At 47.9% G+C, this 16,479-nt stretch overlaps 1 protein-coding gene across 5 annotated transcripts in view; it reads left to right on the forward strand.

The window, feature by feature from the left end:
- Ttll11 (tubulin tyrosine ligase like 11) overlaps positions 1–16,479 on the forward strand; it is a 233,373-nt gene that overhangs the window by 111,171 nt on the left and 105,723 nt on the right. Inside the window, exon 7 of one of the 5 annotated variants that reach the window (XM_047524514.1) lies at positions 5,356–5,445. The exons of the other annotated variants lie outside the window; for them this stretch is intronic. Within the exon in view, the coding sequence (XP_047380470.1) occupies positions 5,356–5,374 (19 nt within the window). The 3' untranslated portion in view covers positions 5,375–5,445. Of the gene's footprint in view, positions 1–5,355; positions 5,446–16,479 lie in introns of those variants that run through there. 5 annotated transcript variants of the gene reach the window in all.

Here is a 16,479-nt window from a genome sequence, read left to right on the forward strand (position 1 = left end):
ACCAGAAGCTGCCGTGAGGTCTGATGGGTCAGGCTGAGTATTTCGCCTTTAATCCTAAAAGCCGCAGACAAGTTCTGGGCTGCAAGGTGACACCATGGGTTGGTGTTGAAAGCGATCGTTTTTGTTGCAGCGTGAAAGCCAAATGGGAGTGAGGCTAGGGTGTTGGACGTGAGGGCAGCTGAGAGTTTTGAAAGAAGCTGGTCAGTTAGGTTAGGTGGCCGTGGTTGGGACCACCGGAATGTTTATACCGGGAGGGGGGAGGCATTGAGGAGGAGGGGTGGCGGCGAGGGGGCGATGATGGATGTGAGAGAAGAGTGCAAAGAGCCAGGAAAGGGCCTCGGCTGCGCGGCTGCTGGTGCGGTTGTGGAGGCGAGGGCCCTGGGAAAGGCGCAGCTTTGGGCGGATGCGTTGGAGGCTCAGGAGACTTCCAGGTGTGATAGGTGGCTGGGTGCCTGGGTCCGGGGCACAGGGCACGGGTCCCTTAGAGGAAAGCAGGCAGTCCTCGCAGCAGACACTGCCTAGGACAGGTGGCTTCAGTGGCAGCCTGGTGACATGGGGTTGACCTGGGACAGAGGGCTGGCTCCACTGCTGACTCTGGCTCTTTCTGGCACCTTCATAACCTTAGCGGCAGGTTGAAAGACCTCGGCCCTGCTGCCGGCTCTGTTGCCGGGCTCAGGGACGCCCTGCCTTTAAGTTGTCTTGTGCGTGTCACCCACATGGTCCTAACTCACCACTGGGCTCCTTGCAGTGCCTTGGTGTCCTCCAGGGCCCCAGATGGGAGCTGTGCCCTTGCCTGTCAGAGGGTGGGGCATTTGTTCCTGTCAGAGGAACTAAACTAGCGGAGCAGGCAGAGGGGTTTCTCCAGAGCACCTGCCTTGCCGGGCTTCCCCAGTCTGCCTTCCTCACCCACACACCTGTACAGCGCCCTGCCACTTATAGTCATTTCAAACCACACCCCCCCCAAAATAAGTGTGACGTGAGTCATCATCCCATTTTATAGGCAAGGAAACCGAGACTCAGGCAGCATGGCTGGCTGCAAGCTTTGGGTCTGGGGACTCTGTATCTTGGAGAACAGATGCTGGTGGCGGGAGCAGTTACCTGCATGCTGAGTCTACTAGCTGAGGCCTCAGCGAGGTGGAGGCTCTGGGCACGAGACCCCTGTGAGGGGCCACAGTGGGCAGAGTCTGGGATCTGTCCTCGGAGGCCTCATTAGGAAGGGGGACTGGAAAACCTCTGCTTGGAGGAAAAGGGGAAGGTGCTGGGGTTGTTCAGCTTGGAGGAATGAAAAGCCCCCAGCGCAAGACACTTTGCCACTTTTAGCTTGAAAAGTTGCTAGTGGGAGACGAGATAAACTCTCTGCAGGTGCCAGTGGGCAGAAAGGGAACCATAGCTCAAGTTTGCAGACAGATTTAGGCTTCAGGGAAAAAAAAAATACCTTTTTGCCTGAAATAAGAACTGACTCAAAAAGTGTTTGGGGTAGTGCTCGGTGGTAGAGCTCTTGCCTAGCATGTGCAAGGCTCTGGGGTCAATGCCCAGTACTGAAAAAAGAGAAATTGACTCAAAGGAGTACTGGGGCAGTGAGTTCCATGTAGCTGGAAGTAATCAAGCCAAGAGCAAATAGCCAAGTGTAGTAAAGAAACACCAGACCTGGGCTCATCAGACTCGGACTCAGTTCTTTGTCGTGTGATCCTGGCCAAGTCACCTAATCTCTCTGAGACCTGGTTTCTTCCTCTCCATAATGGGGATACCATGTCTTTGCAGGTTGGTTGTGTCATAAAAGGTAGCAAAGCAGACCTTGAGGTACACTCATTCCGAGGCATCTCTTGAGTTCCAGGGACATGGCGTATGCTATTCCATTGATTTTTCATTATTCTGCATGCAGGGCTGCCCCTAACGTTTGTGGCACCCAAGAAAGAGTACAGTTCAGGCCCCAGCCTTCTGCCAGCTCCTCCATCTCTTTCCCCTTCTGGTTCCATCCATCACTGCAGGGGTGGGGACGGCCACTCCAGTTCACATGCCCCAGCCCCGCCTTCCTGCCCCGCCCCCTCCACCCTAGCTCTGGCTGTCCCCGACCTTCCTGCATGACTCCGGGAAAGGTGCCTGTTATGGTTTGGGTCTAAAGTGTCCCCAATGGCTCATATGTTGAAGGCTTTGTTCCCCAATGCAGGAACATTAAAAAGTCAAGATTTGGGGGAGAAATTGGGCCATGAAGGCTCTGACCTTATCAGCGGATTTATCGATCGAGGGATTCATATTTGATGGCCTTATTGAAAGGAAGTGAGGCCTGGGTGGAGGAAGCGGGTTACTGGGGTGTGTCTGGAAAAGGCATAGCGCATCCTGGCTCCTCTCTCTGTTGCTTACACCCTGCTTCTCCTGCCCAGCTTTCCTCTGCCCACCCTTCCACCATGATGTTCCACCTCACCTTAGATCCAAAGCAATGGAGCCAGCCAACTGTTGACTGAAACCTCTAAAACAATGAGCCGAAGTAAACCTTTCCTCTAAGTTATTTTCCTAGGTATTTTTTCTAGATGAAAAGCTAACACGGCATCAGATGCACCTTTTGCTCTTGGGAAGATGGACACCAGCTGTCTAGGAAGGAAATTCCAGGGTCCTGAGTACCCATAGCAGGTGTCCAGAGGGCATGGGGCATGGGTTCCGTGCGGGCAGTCTCTTCGGCCTCAAGGATGTCTGCCCCTTAGGAGGAAAGAGCCACCAGAGTTGGGCTGGAGTGGGCTACTCTGAAGTACAGGGCCTGGGCCATGCCCCACTGCTGGATCTAAGCACAGTTATTTCTGCTGGACTCCTAAGTGGTGGTGGGTACTTACAGTTGCTTTGCCTGTGCCCAGCCATGCACTGTTCTAGGCATCAGCGGCAGTCTGAGAGCAAGGGTACAGAGCCAGGAAAGCAAGGGGAGAGGGGAAGGGTGGGCTCCTCCTGGGTCCGCATCTCACTTCCATGGTGGTGGAGGGAGTCTTTGGGCAGGGTGTCAAGATAAGAGTCCCTGGACAGTGGCAGAGGAACTTCTTGATTGGGGACTCTCTAGACAATGTGAGGAAGAATGGAGAAGCCAAGTTCCTCCCCTGGCACGGGGGCTGGGGTAGGAGACCGTGACAAGCATCAGGCCTCAGCCATCCTGCCTAGAGTAGAAGATGGAACTACAGCCCTGTTAGAATAGCTGGCCGGGTCACCGTGGTGGCAGGGAGGGCAGAGCTGGGCATCGACTCTGAGATCCCCCTTCCACTGGTGCTTCTACTCGTCTGCTAACTTCCTGCTGTCAGCACAAGCTGATTGGGGCCTCGTGGGGACACAGGGTAGAGGCCACCCAGGCTGGAGGAGAGGGTGGTTTCCAAACTTCAGGGGGTGTCAGAATCACCTGGAGGGTTTGGGAAAGCCCAGAGTGCTGAGCCCACCTCCAGAGTGTCTGGCCATTGGCACATCTAACCTGAGACCAGGGGATGCCCACGCTGCAGGGCAGGTCCAACACTCGCCTCCTAGCCCCTTCCTGTGTCCGTCCCAGACCACCTGAAGACCCTTCAGCCCCAGCGGGAGCCAGTGGGACTCATCCAGATGCAGGAGAGGTGGATGGTGCCCCTGGGGAAGGAGACCCCTGAAGAGAGTTCTCTGACGGCCCAGGGAGCAGGATGCGCTAGTTTAATGGAGCTCTTGTAATGCTTGCGACCCCAGCACCGAAAATAAGTCACACCGGGGCCACCTCGTAAATTCACATTTCTGTCCATCTCTTTCCTGCCTCTGCCTTTCCATGCAGGTTTCGTAAGACAAGTGGAATATTAAATGATCGTAAACCCTAACCTGTAAGGCACAGTCAGAGGCTTTTCAAACAGTTCTTCTAATGAGAGGAAAAGATTGCAGATTTTCCCCCCTTTTCATTCTCTTCCAGCTGGTTTGCAGGCAAAGTCCTAGATACATTCTTAATTTCCACTCAGCCTTTCTCTACAGCAGAACAAGTGGTGGGGAAAATTTTTTCTCTAGGCAACAGCAACATTTCTGTCTCATTTGTTTGCTTTTGCACTGTAACGTGGCAGCTTGTGGGGCTGCTAATTTGAACTTCGGTCCTTCTAGGAATGCATCGTTCATGATCGGTAAATATATCAGGTTGCAGATTTTAGCCACTTAATTATTGAATATGGAAATGCTTCTTTGTCTCATGAATATTTTAAAATGGAACAGTAGACAAATTGTATTTTGCTCCCAAATCTCATCGTAGCTCTGAGCCTCTTCACATTTCAGCATTATCTGATTATCCCACTGTTGTGAGCTCTTTTTTCCCTCTGGGAGTTTGGTAGCTGAGTTACTTTGTTCCAAACCACGGAGAAAGCCAAGACATTTACAGGGAATGGGTCACAAACACCATCCTCATGCCATTTAATTTGTCCTTGAATCTACAAATGTCCTTGTTGGAAATGGAACTTGAAGCAAAAACTTTTATAGGGGATATAACCTCATGTAGTGCAAAAGACAAGGACTCTGGAGTCCAGTGGACTTGGGTTTGAACTTGACTCTTCCTCTTGCTCTCTGTGAAATTTGGGGCCTTTAACTTCTCTGAGTCTCGGTTTCTTCATCAGTAAAATGTGAATAATAGTAATAGGTACTTAATAGGATTATTGTGATCATTAAATGAATTACAGTACTTAACATATAGCATACTGCCCAGACATGGTAAGCATTTAATAGGTGGTAGTTATTTTATAATTATCCTTATTGTTTCTATTATAGAAAGTCCCTATCACAGTGCTGAGCACAAAGAAATTCAATAAATGAAAATTATTATTATTACTATCATTAACATCATTACCATTCTTACAAAAGGACATATATTAAAATATAGTTGTCCCTTGGAATCTGTGGGAGATGTGGTTTCTCCACAGTACCAGAATCTGTGGATGCTTATGTCCTGAATGGTGAACTATTTGCATGAAATGTACAGACATCCTCCTGTATACTTTAAATCACCATAGATTGCTTAGAGTATCTAGTACAATGTAAATGCTATGTAAATACTTGTTATACTATATTGTTTAGGGAATAATGACCAACAAGTCATCTCTAAAAATTCGGTACAGATGTAATCTTTTTTTTCCCCTCAATACAGAAGGCCAACTGGAAAGTTTTCTACCATGTAAATTGTTTTTTTTTTTTTTAAGTTTATTATCATAGGAACTTATATAAGTAAATGGAAAGTTTAATGAAGTTCAGCAAGACTGAAGTAAATCAACAGTGCTCATATAAATAGTTTAATTAAGATAATCCCTGATGCAAAACATTTGTTCAATTTGCACCTCAAATTGAAAATGGGTTCCATAGATTTTCATGAACTTCTCCTCTGTTGTGCCACAGGGACAGGCACCTCAAATAAGAGCAGTCTTCTCGTGGAAAAGCAGCTCTGACCACCGGAGGAGACTTGGCTGGGATCAAGGTCCTGTGCTGAGTGTCCACCCAGCCGAGATCACTTCACACTTGACCTTGGGCAGGTCCCCGCACTTCCTGGGCTGTGTGTTGTTCGTCAGTAGAGCCTGCTATGTTGTGAAAGTCCTGTGATTCTACAAGTGCATGTGATTTATTCCTTTTAAAAAGAGAGATATTCAATATAAAAAGGAAGATGTTATCATCTGGAAACTCTTAGGCTCTGCAAATTTCTCCCATTGCTTTTAAACCCCCAGGTATTAGTCGCCAGATATTTGAGGGCGGCTTAATTGGAAGTTGTATTTATCATCCAGAGTGTCTGTGCTTTTGCAAAATGTGTTTCTGACAGTCTCTCACCGTCCAGCCTCCTGCTTCCAACCCGAATGATTTGCTTCTCCGTCGCATTCAGAGAAGCACTTCAGTTCTGGTTGTAAACGTTAATTAGTTTGAAGAAGGGAAACAAGATTGCGTTTCTTAAAATAGTTCTGGATACAGCAGGCCGATTTCTGGTGCTCTCATAATCTGGCTGCTTCGTAAGGGTGACATTACGAGGCTTCGTGTTTATCCTCTGCCCAAGATAGTGGTTAGCATCTTTGAAATCGGTAAACCGGGGCTCGCAATTGGGGGACAGAACGGTGCTTGGCTGCTCGTAGCCCAGTGCCTCCCCGGTTTGAATCTTAGCTCTTGCTTCTACCAGTTATAGACATCTTTCCTCTGGTCGTGGAAGTCTGTGGCCTCAGCTGTGACAGAATGATAATGTTGAAGATGTGATATCAGTGAGGGAACCGGCAAGTGTCACCAAGGACCATGCGCTATAAGAAAGGGTAGGAACACTAGTGTGGGGAGACCCTGGTCTCAACCCTGGCTCTGCCACCAACTGGTGCCTTGGTCACACACCGTGGGCAATGTGCCCATTGGTGCCCATGGATAATTCAGCATGACTCCCCTGCCCAGCTGTGGAGGGTGGGCCTTGTTCATCTCCGCAGCAAGGGGCTTGAGCTCCACTGCTGAGGATCCTTTCTGTCCTAAGATTCTGTCAGTTCCGTTACTAACCATGACAGAAGTCTCTGACTGTTACACAGCGTGCATTTTAGGAGAACTTCAGCAGCAGGCAAGTCCCTGGATGGTTCCAAATTCTAGAGGACTCAAAAATAGTTGCTTACTTTGTGAGTGCGGTTACATCCCACATAAGGGTTGTTGGCTTTTTGGTTTGGCTCTTTATGATGGGATTTGAGAGGGAGGGTGTAGAAGTCTGCGTACAGGGGTTCTTGGATCCTGCCAAGGGAAATGCCTTGGTTAAATTTCTATTCTAGGCACTTGTTGGCATTCAGATCACTTTATATTGTGCCTTAGATTAAGACCTAAGGATTGGTGGGTGCATGGCATCCTCTTCTTTTGTGATATGTCCATTCAAACTTGTATTTTCTCCTGGTTTGTTTACATTTAAGTCATTTGGGTGACATCACTCCTCTTCTTCTTTTCTCCTCCTTAAACTATGTGTATCTCTGAATTAAAAGAATAACACTTGGTATGTCGCAACAGCGTATGGGACTATTTACACACATTGCCTCCATTTGCACTTCTTTTCTTCTGGAAAGAGCCCCACTTCTTCCTGAGCTTTTTCTGTAAAGTGGAGGTCATACTAGGATCGTGGAAAGAGGCCCAATAAGGAGCCCTGTCTTCCACCTTGGATCTGAGTAACAATAAGGCAAAGGAATAAAGAAGAGATAAAATGTCACGGTCATTATGGTGAGGTTGGAGAATATGTCACGTCTGTGGCCAAACGTGTTTCCTGACGCTGGATCCAGAGACTCAGGCAGCCAGCCACTCCCCCGTACCCCACTGGCAGGATTCAAGATGGCGGGGAACCAGGGGCAGCCCTGTGAGCAGCAGAAATGAGGAGGAAGGAGGAGAAGGGGCTGAGCTGCCTGTGCCCAGGTTTTCCCTCCAGACACCAATCGCAAAGGCGTTCCAGCTCCTTGTGGGGAAAGGAGCTTGTGACAGGCCAGAACTGTGCTGATGCACAGGTACAAAGGGTAGGGACAGAGTGCCCACTCCTAAAACAGAAGCAGAGTAACTAGAGCGGAAGGCTATGCTTCAAGTCTAACAGACCCAGGTTCAAATCCTGGTCCTCCTCCTTAATGCTGCGTGATCCCAGAGGACTCTCTCTACCTTCACTTAACCACCTGTGAAAGAGAGAGAATCATTGGTCCTTGTGAAAAGTTAAGTGAGATAACACATTAAAAATGTCAGGCACATGGAAGTGCTCAATGCGTAAAAGAAGGTCAAATGAGACTGCATATGTAATTGTCCTCTGAAAATTTTACAGATTTATATAAATTGCATTATATAAACAGAAAATATTATTTATGGAGGTGACTTTAGCACAATCTCAAATTCTACTTGCTATGCAGTTTTGTCAGAGCTCCCAGTTTCTGTTTATTTAAATAGCCGGGGGTACGTGGCGGCTTGTTATGTGTCTCTTTCCTATCAGCTCTTACAAAGGAGATCCACAAACCAGAAGGAAAAAAAAAAAAAAAAGGAAAGGAAATTAATAAGAAACTAGCGTGCATCAGAATGACCGTCCCTCTGATTCCAGCTATTTTTGTAGATTATCCTGGAAGCTGTCATGTAATTCTGTAGCCACCATTAAAAAGTATTCACTCCATTTAATTTATGCTGCGAAATCATTAGTGGGAACTTGACACAGGCCTAGTGTGTTCATAAGCTGATATTCTGCCATTGGGCTTCAAGGGACAGTTCCCCTTGCCAGAGGCAGCCCTTGAAGTACTCTCAAGAAAAAAACGAAGGGGGTGGACATGCTGGCTTTCCTATGCTCCTCTTGTCCTTCCTGTCACCGTCGCCATCACATTTATGGAGGGCTCCCGTGGCCAGAACTCTCTGGTTTAATTTGACCAGAGCCATCAGGTACTGATGTCTGCAGAGTCAGCCCCTGAGCCAGGCTGGGCTCATTCCACGGTGCATCTTGTCTTCGCTGGATGCCAAGGTGACAAACTTCTCAACGCCAGGAGGAGGCTCTGAAAGACCCTCGAAGCTTTCATGGCACTGACATTTAGCATTGAGCAGAGCCGCCCTTTTCTTGGCAATTATTACTGCTAACGTCTAGTTCCAGGCCCCATTTTTCATAGCGTTTGTTTTCCTCCCGCGAGCGAGTGCTTAAGCCCTGAGCGGCGAGGTTCTCGGAAAGATCCACGCGGCATCATCTGTTCCCGGGTAGCCTCCGCCTGGCTCTGCCCAGGGCCACTAGCTCTGCGCACTCTAGACTCCAGGTGTATTTGCCAGAGTTCCACTATTGTGACAAACGCCTGAGGTAATCAACTCGGAAGAGGAAAGGTTTCTCTTGGCTCACGGTTTCAGTCCATGGAAGTAAGATGTTGACCCAGAAGGAAACTGAATTTGGTTTCTCATCATAACTTAGCCACTGGCCCCATTGCTGGGGGGCTGGTGGCAGCACAGCATGGTAGGGTGTACAGTGGAGGAAGCTGGTCACGCTGGTCACCTCGTGGTGGCCAAGAAGCAGAGAGAGAGGAGCAGGAGGGGCTCGGGTCCCAGTATTCCCTTCCAGGGCACAGTGACCCGACTTCCTCCTACTGGGTCTCCCCTTAACGGTTCCACTACCTCCCAACAGCACCAAGCTGAATGCCAAGCCTTTAACACACAGGCCTTTGTGTGTTACTATAGAACCGGGTTTTGAAGATATGAATAAATTGGAATTTCATTGACTTCTAAAAAAAACTTAGAACCCCCTACCCTTTGCCAGGCCCAGGAAGGGAGTATTAAGTCATAGTACCTATCTTGCTTGGTTGAGGTAAAAAGTGCCCACAACAGTGTCTGGCCACGGCGAGCACTCAGGATGCGTGGCCGTACTTCACTCATGGCCTCCGGGAGCTCTCCACTTGCTAGTAGATGTTTCCCATCCAGTGTCATTTGGTAGATACGCCAGTAGAGGTGCAGAGCATGGGACAGATAGAACCAAGTCTTCGGTGAAGAGTCACTGGGAAAGATTACCCCCAACAAGTCCTAACAAATGAGGAGGAGCCAACTCAGACCAAGACAGATTGGGCTGGGGAAGACTGGCAGAACGGGAAGAACCAGGGACACAGGACATGTCACAGGGGGCAGAGAAGGCTTGGAGGACTAGTAACTGTGGGAAGGTTCTCTCAGGGAAGGGGGGTACATGTATTCAAGATGGCTCTGGAGGGAAGAGCAAAGACTGACAGAATTTACCAGAGGGCAGATTTGGGATAAATATTAGAAAAAAATTTCTAATAATCTAAAATTTTTCTAAAAGTAGAACGGGGCTACCTCAGGACATAGCAGGCTTGCTTTTTCTGGCACTGGAGGGGCCAAGCAGAGCTGATGGTTGAGGAGAGAGGGCCCAGACTTTGGCACCAGAGACCCAGGTTCAAATCAAACTCGTGTCCCTGTTGCGAGACCACAGACCCGTCACTTGGCTCATGGGAATCTCCGTTTCTCAAGGGAATCAATCCAAGTGTGAAAGTGCTTCGTAAACGAGGAAACATCGCGTCAAATGTTAATTATTCTGCTCATTGTTATTTCACTGTAGTTACTGGTGAACATGTCTTAGCTGTCCCATTAATTTGTCTTGGATTCCCTAGAGTTCTTAGCTTAATGCCATCACATAATAGTAAATGTTTATTGAAGGAAATAATTAACAAATCAATGATTTTCCTCCAAAATTGGCCCTGAAGGTTGAACTTGGGTCTTATCCCAAGCCTGGTATATAATAGTCTCCAAAATTCACTCAGATGCCCCGAGTGAATGAGGAAGGATTTAAATACATAATCACTGCTAATGTGACAGTTATGGGTTGATCAGCACTTCACTTGTATTCCACCTAATCCTGCACACGGTCTTGTGAGATGATTCCAAAAGGTGACCTCACTCTGGATTATACTGGAGATGCCAGCACTACATGAGGGGAGGCCCAGCGGGCCCATGAGTCATTTTCACCTCCAGGATCCCACATTTCTCACGAAGTGGTTCTCAGACAGGGTGGACGTTACTCAATGAACAGAAGCTGCTGCAGAGAGTTGCTATGATTTGCTAATTACAGAAACATACCTAAAATTTTCATTTTTTCCATCATCCTAATGTGGAAGCTCAGGTTATTTATTTTACTATTTTTTTATTGTTTGCTCTATGTAGTTATACATGACAGCAGAATGCATTTCCACTCATCGTACACAGATGGAGTACAACTTTCATTTCTCTGCTTCTACACAACATAGAGTCACACCATTTGTGTAATCATACACGCATGCAGGGTAATGATGTTTGTCTCGTTCCACCATCTTTCCCACCCCCCAGTCCCCCCTCCCCTCATTTCCCTTTATTTTTTGAATTTTTTGGTAAATATCGAATAAATGAATATCAGAGCTTAAGTCAATGACAATTTTCTCCCTACCAGAAGTATTTCCATTTCTCAAGACAGAGAGCAGCCCCATCGCTATGGTTCTGGTGCCAGTGCTGTGTTCTGGTTATTAATGCAGGAAATGACTGCAGCTTTCTAAGCCTCAACCTTCTCCTCTGTAAAATGGGGGGGGGGACTGTAGCTACTTCATAAAGTTATCAAGAGGATTAAATGAGATAATGCAACTAAGGGTCCCAGATGGGGCTCGGTATGCAATCATTCAGTAAGTGGCAGGTACGCACCACGTCTGAGAATATCTAGCTCAGTGCCTGGTCATAAAGTAAGCACTCAGTTGCCGGGAGTTTCCTTTATTCTTTTTCAATTCACAACCTCCTTCCGTCTTCTAAATGCACTGCACCAGCCATAACTGGACTTGATAGCTATGGAGCCAAGCTGATAGCGGAACCATGCTGGGAGGAGAAATGTCACAGTCCTTTGTTCCGTAAAGCTGAGCTCCGTGGTGGTACTGATCAGGGGGTGAGTGACTTCCGCTAGTGTCTCTGTCATTCTGTAACAGGGGGCTCCCGCGCAGCATTCCAGCGTTGGAACTCAAGGCGTGAAGGCAGCTCAGGCAGACGGCTGCCAGGCAGCTCCTTTCCGGGAACATCTCCTCTTGTGCTCTCGTGGAGGAGACAGGGAGCCCCTCTGGAGATCTTGTTCACTCTTGCGTTTTCCCCTTTCCCTGTCACTAAGTGACTTTGAGTCAAATGCACACAGCCAGTAGCAGGCGTGCAAAAAGCATCTGCACCCATGTGGCATCTTGATCAAAATTACAGATGTATACTTTCCACATACTTGGGATTTATCTCTCCAGATTCTCAAACCCTTTCAATACCGTTTGGAGTTGAGATCTTTCTAGAGTGCGTTTTATACCTGTTCCTGAAATTAAGGAAACATAATTTGACTTCTTCTCCCCCTTTTCTTGGCGCCTTGGAATTAAGAGGTGTGCTGGTAAACTGGCTTCCGACAAAGCACCACACCCCCGGTGTGTCAGTGCTGATGTGGTTCCACGGTGCAAATACTGCCACAACCAACTTCAAGCTCTCAGGGATTTTGAGCAGCAAGCTTGGAAGGTTCCTGAATAATCCAGGCAGCTTGAAAGGAAGCAGCATGGCCTCTCATTTCGACATGGGACTGCTGGGTTACCTGGGAGAGGACCCTGACCCTGAGTTGCTTTCTATAAACTGGGGTAAAAATTACCACACTAGGAATGAGGGCGGACTAGATTGGGTGGCATACTATGCTAGGGGTCCCAAACTGGAGCCCTGGAAGGACCAAGGAGGTGACAATAGTGACTAGGGGAGGCTGAATGGGGACTCCGGCAAACACCTGGATTGCCTCTGAAGCTCGGCTGCAGCTTGGACCCGGGGGGAAGTTCACTCATGCCCAGACCCTGGCTCAGACCAATGAAACCAGAATTTCCGGGGCAGAGCCTGTGGGTAGGCAGCCTGTCTGTCACCTGTGAAATAAGTCAACTGCTTGGCTTTTCTCTAGAAGGGGCCTCCCTGCTCTGTAGTCTGGTACTGTGTGGTAACCTGGAAACCGTTCTTTGTATGGGGACTTTTTTTATCTTCCTAAATCCTGCAGTCTAACCTTCAGGGCACCACGTGGTCAAAATCCCTGCCTTGAAAGTACCCCCCAGCTTTGTCTTGCGGTCTCCCGTGGACCTCGATGTATTTCATACTGTTTTGTCTGTTAAGTGGGAACTGATAAGGGAGACTCTGCTGGGGCTCAGGAGCAAAGAACCTGGGATTCCACACTCATGTCCTCACTCCCTTGCTCTCCAGCCATGGCGAACTTGTGGTGACTCCCAAGTGTGCCATGCCCCCTTGGTGCCCCAGTGCCTTTGCACGCTCTCTTCCCCTGCCCAGGAGACCTCCTTACCCATTTTCCACCCAGTGACTGCCTCGCCATTTGCTGTTCCCCTCCTCCAGAAGCCTTCTCTGTCTCCTCCGGAAGTGAGCCCCCACCCTGTCAGGGGCTTGGGACCCCTGTGCCCACTGTGGCACAGCACTTCCAGTATAGAGTGTCATTACTAATTTGCATATTTGTCTTAATTCAACCAATATATTTATCTGGTTCTCATTTTGAGCCACAAACAAACTGGACTGGATTTATGGATTGCACATCCTGATCGAGAGCTCTTCTAGGGTCAGGCCACATCTTATTTACCAGTGCCCCTGGTGCTCTGTACGGGACCTGTCATGCAGGTATGTCATATATTCGAAAGACAGATGGAAGGAGGGGTGGGTGGGAGCCCTTTCTAGCTTACTCCTGTGCTCAAGGCTGTGACTTCAAGGGACAAGTGTGCAGAAAGGGTGACTTTCCCAGCAAGTGGAATGTTTTCAGGATTTCCAGAAATTCACAGGGAGATTCAGTTCCTATGGCAGGATTTATTCATGGTGGTTAGATTATGGACTACTTTCTTTAAAGGACTTAGACACAGACTTCGAAAATAATTTTTCTCTCCAATAGCATCCAGGATGAAAATATTAAAGTTAGGATGAATTTGGGGAATTGAAGTAATTTGGTATGGATGGAGGGGGTGCAGCAGGAAGCAGAGGAAATGAGGCCGAAAGGATTGTCCGTGGTCTGATTATAAAGGGCCTTAATTGCCTGGCTAAGGAGCTTTGGATCTGCCCCATGGGTGGACGGGAGAACCTCGAAGAGTCTTTAAGAGGGGCCAGTACCCGATCAGTGGGTGGCCCACTGAACAGACGGGATCAAGTCACTCTTCTTTCAGAGCAGTGCCCCCCCCCCATCTTCTGTTCTCGCCCTTTGCATCTGCATAATTCGCCTTCCGATATCGTGTTCATTATTTTCACAGCCCATCCTGGTAAGAATTGTCCAATGTCAGGCGGAATTAAACTGACAGGACCTCAGAAGACCCCCTGTGTTTATGTGATGAACTCCTGTGTGCTTCAGAGAAGATGTTATTAAAAGAGATCACCTGGGGTTTGTTTCCAGCTCTCTTCCAGAGAACCTGGCCAGCCACCGTCTCTTGCACCTGACTCTGTGTGCATTTTTAAAAGCAGGTGTCATTCAGGGTTTCAGATGCCAGTTTCTAATTCGTTGCTTGTTAAACTACAGGTCTCCAGATTGTGCTGCTAAAATTACTAGTTGATTCAATGAAGAAATCCTGATGGGGTTTTGATTCCCCCGGAAAACAAATACCTGGCTCTCTGCCGATGTCACATTTTCTGAGCTGCCTGTTGTTGCCTGTTACTGTTACGGATTATGGTGCCAGGGGTGGTTTCGGTGCTTTGCACATATGGCCGTCTTGTTGAATTCTACAGAATCTTTGCAAATACTGTTTTTTTTCGTGGAAGAGAATCTGGCCTGAGAACTGAGTCATTGTAAGTTCACATGGCCAGTGGGTCAGGCTGGGTTCTGAACTCAGCCCAGCCCTGGGCGGGGCCCCTGACCAGTTCCTTCCTCTCCTCACTGTAATGAGCTTACTACTCTCCATTTGCCTACACTTAATTGACTGGTCGTCATAGGGATTTGTATTTTAGTTAAACAGCATCTGGAAAACAATGAAAATAATTTAAAAACATAGCATAAGTATGTTATAGAAATGTATTAAATGCCACAAATACTTCCCCTGTCATTCCATGTGAATTCACTTAAAATAAATTCAGTATTTCCTGCTCTACTAGTGAAGCCCCACATTCTGCAATTACCCCAAGGGCAGGAGTTTAGTTCTCCAGTGATTATTCATAGTGCAACCAGCCTTCCTGGACTCTATTTATCATTTCGTTAATTTGGTCGTAGTTTGTTCTTCCTTCCAGGAAGGTGGTAATGGTGTAGAATCACCTTGATTAGCGATTTGTAAGCATCACGTTAACTTAGTGTTTTACTCTCTCATTATTAGCTCTTTTTGATATGAAGATTGATTTTTATTCTTTATTCACACTTTAAGAAAGAGATGGGTGAGTTTCTGAAACCATTTGTTCACTTATTTAACAACGTTTTTTGATTGTCTCCCAGGCATGGGGTGCCTTTCCAGGACAGGGATGGGGCTGTGGGGCTGACCTCTGAGGTCTGCTCTCATGTGACAGTTTGGATCTGGAATGTCCCCAAAGGCCCAGACCTCGGTCCTCAGCTTGGCTCTGTTGGAAGGTGGTGGGACCTTTAAGAGGTGGGGCCTGTGGGCAGTTGTAGGCCGCTGGGGGTGTGTCCTCAAGGGGGATTGTGGGATTTCAGCCCCTCCCTCTCCTTCTTTTTCACTTTCCAGTTGCCATGGAGTGATGTCTTCCTCCACCCTGTGTTTTCACCCTGACTGCTGCCTCGCCACAGGCCCCAAACTCATGGGTCTGCCTGATCACGGACTGAAACCACCAAAACTATGAGCCAAAACAAACCTCTCCACTTTTAAAGCTGATCATCTCAAGTATTTGTTACAGTAATAAAAAGCTGACTAAAATAATCTGCTTTTTATTGCCATAACAAAATACCTAAAGCAGACTACTTATGAAGAAAATGGGTTTAATTAGCTCATAGTTTTGGAGGTTCAGGGGCATGGCACTGGCATCGGCTCAGGTCTGGTGAAGAGCCTCTGGGCTCAAGTCAATAAATGTCACATCACTGAGCATGGCAATTGTGGGGGTACATGTGGGAGCAGGTGATCTCAGGAGAGCTGCGTCCCACCCTCTGTTATTCTGAGGACCTTCACCCGACCCCACCTTCTTAACAGCTCCATTGTCTCCCATACCCACACCCTGGAGACCATGCTTCCAACACACAGATGCTTGGGGAATAAACCACATTTATACCATGGCAGGATGGACAGTGGTAGGAGCAAGGAGCTTCGAGAAGCCTTTCATATACGGGAAGATGGATGCTTCAAGAAACAGACACAATCTCTGGCTGGGCTTCCTGGCCTCTGCAGGTTTCCCACTTCCTGTTTTGACCATTCCTGGACAACCATGAAGATCTGTGATATGTAGCAGATTATCATTGTACATATTTTCCATTACGTAAGGTTTTATCTTCTGGCAAAATAGTTTGGGCAGCAATAAGTAGGTGAGTTAAGTAGGGACAGCGGCAAGTCTTTCCTGCATCCATGGAATCAACCCATGTAGGTCTGTGTTTGTTTATTAAGTCAATAAGTCTTTAGCTTAGTGTCTGTCATGGTCTGTACGCCCCAGAAGGGAGAAGGAGATGTGTAAGTAATTATGATACGGTTGGCCCTTGACAGGCATGAGGGGACATGTCCAGAGGCCTCTGGGAATTTTTACATTGAGCCCAACTCTTGCTCTGCAGATATTCACTCCTTAAGTGACTTGCTAATTCAACTTGGAAGGAGTGGTTCAAGGTTATGCAAAATGCTTCACATGTGTCATCTCTCCATACTGCTGCATGCCACATGACCTTCAGGATTACCAAGGCCATGGTCTGCTGTACACTGTCCCCAGTTCTGTAATTACAGGCATGAGTGGATATGACGACACTGAGCAGCTCACTTGCTGAGGAGCTCTTGGATGTGCCTTCTTGGCATGGGGCTGAAGGTGGAGGCCAGGGTAGGAGTACAGGTCTTGTGCTAGGTTCCATGGGAGCCCTCCTGACATGATCTGCTTTTTGGCTGCTCTGTGGAAAGTGGC

This window comes from Sciurus carolinensis, chromosome 14 (genome assembly GCF_902686445.1).
Source record: "Sciurus carolinensis chromosome 14, mSciCar1.2, whole genome shotgun sequence".
Classification (NCBI taxonomy): Eukaryota; Metazoa; Chordata; class Mammalia; order Rodentia; family Sciuridae; genus Sciurus; species Sciurus carolinensis.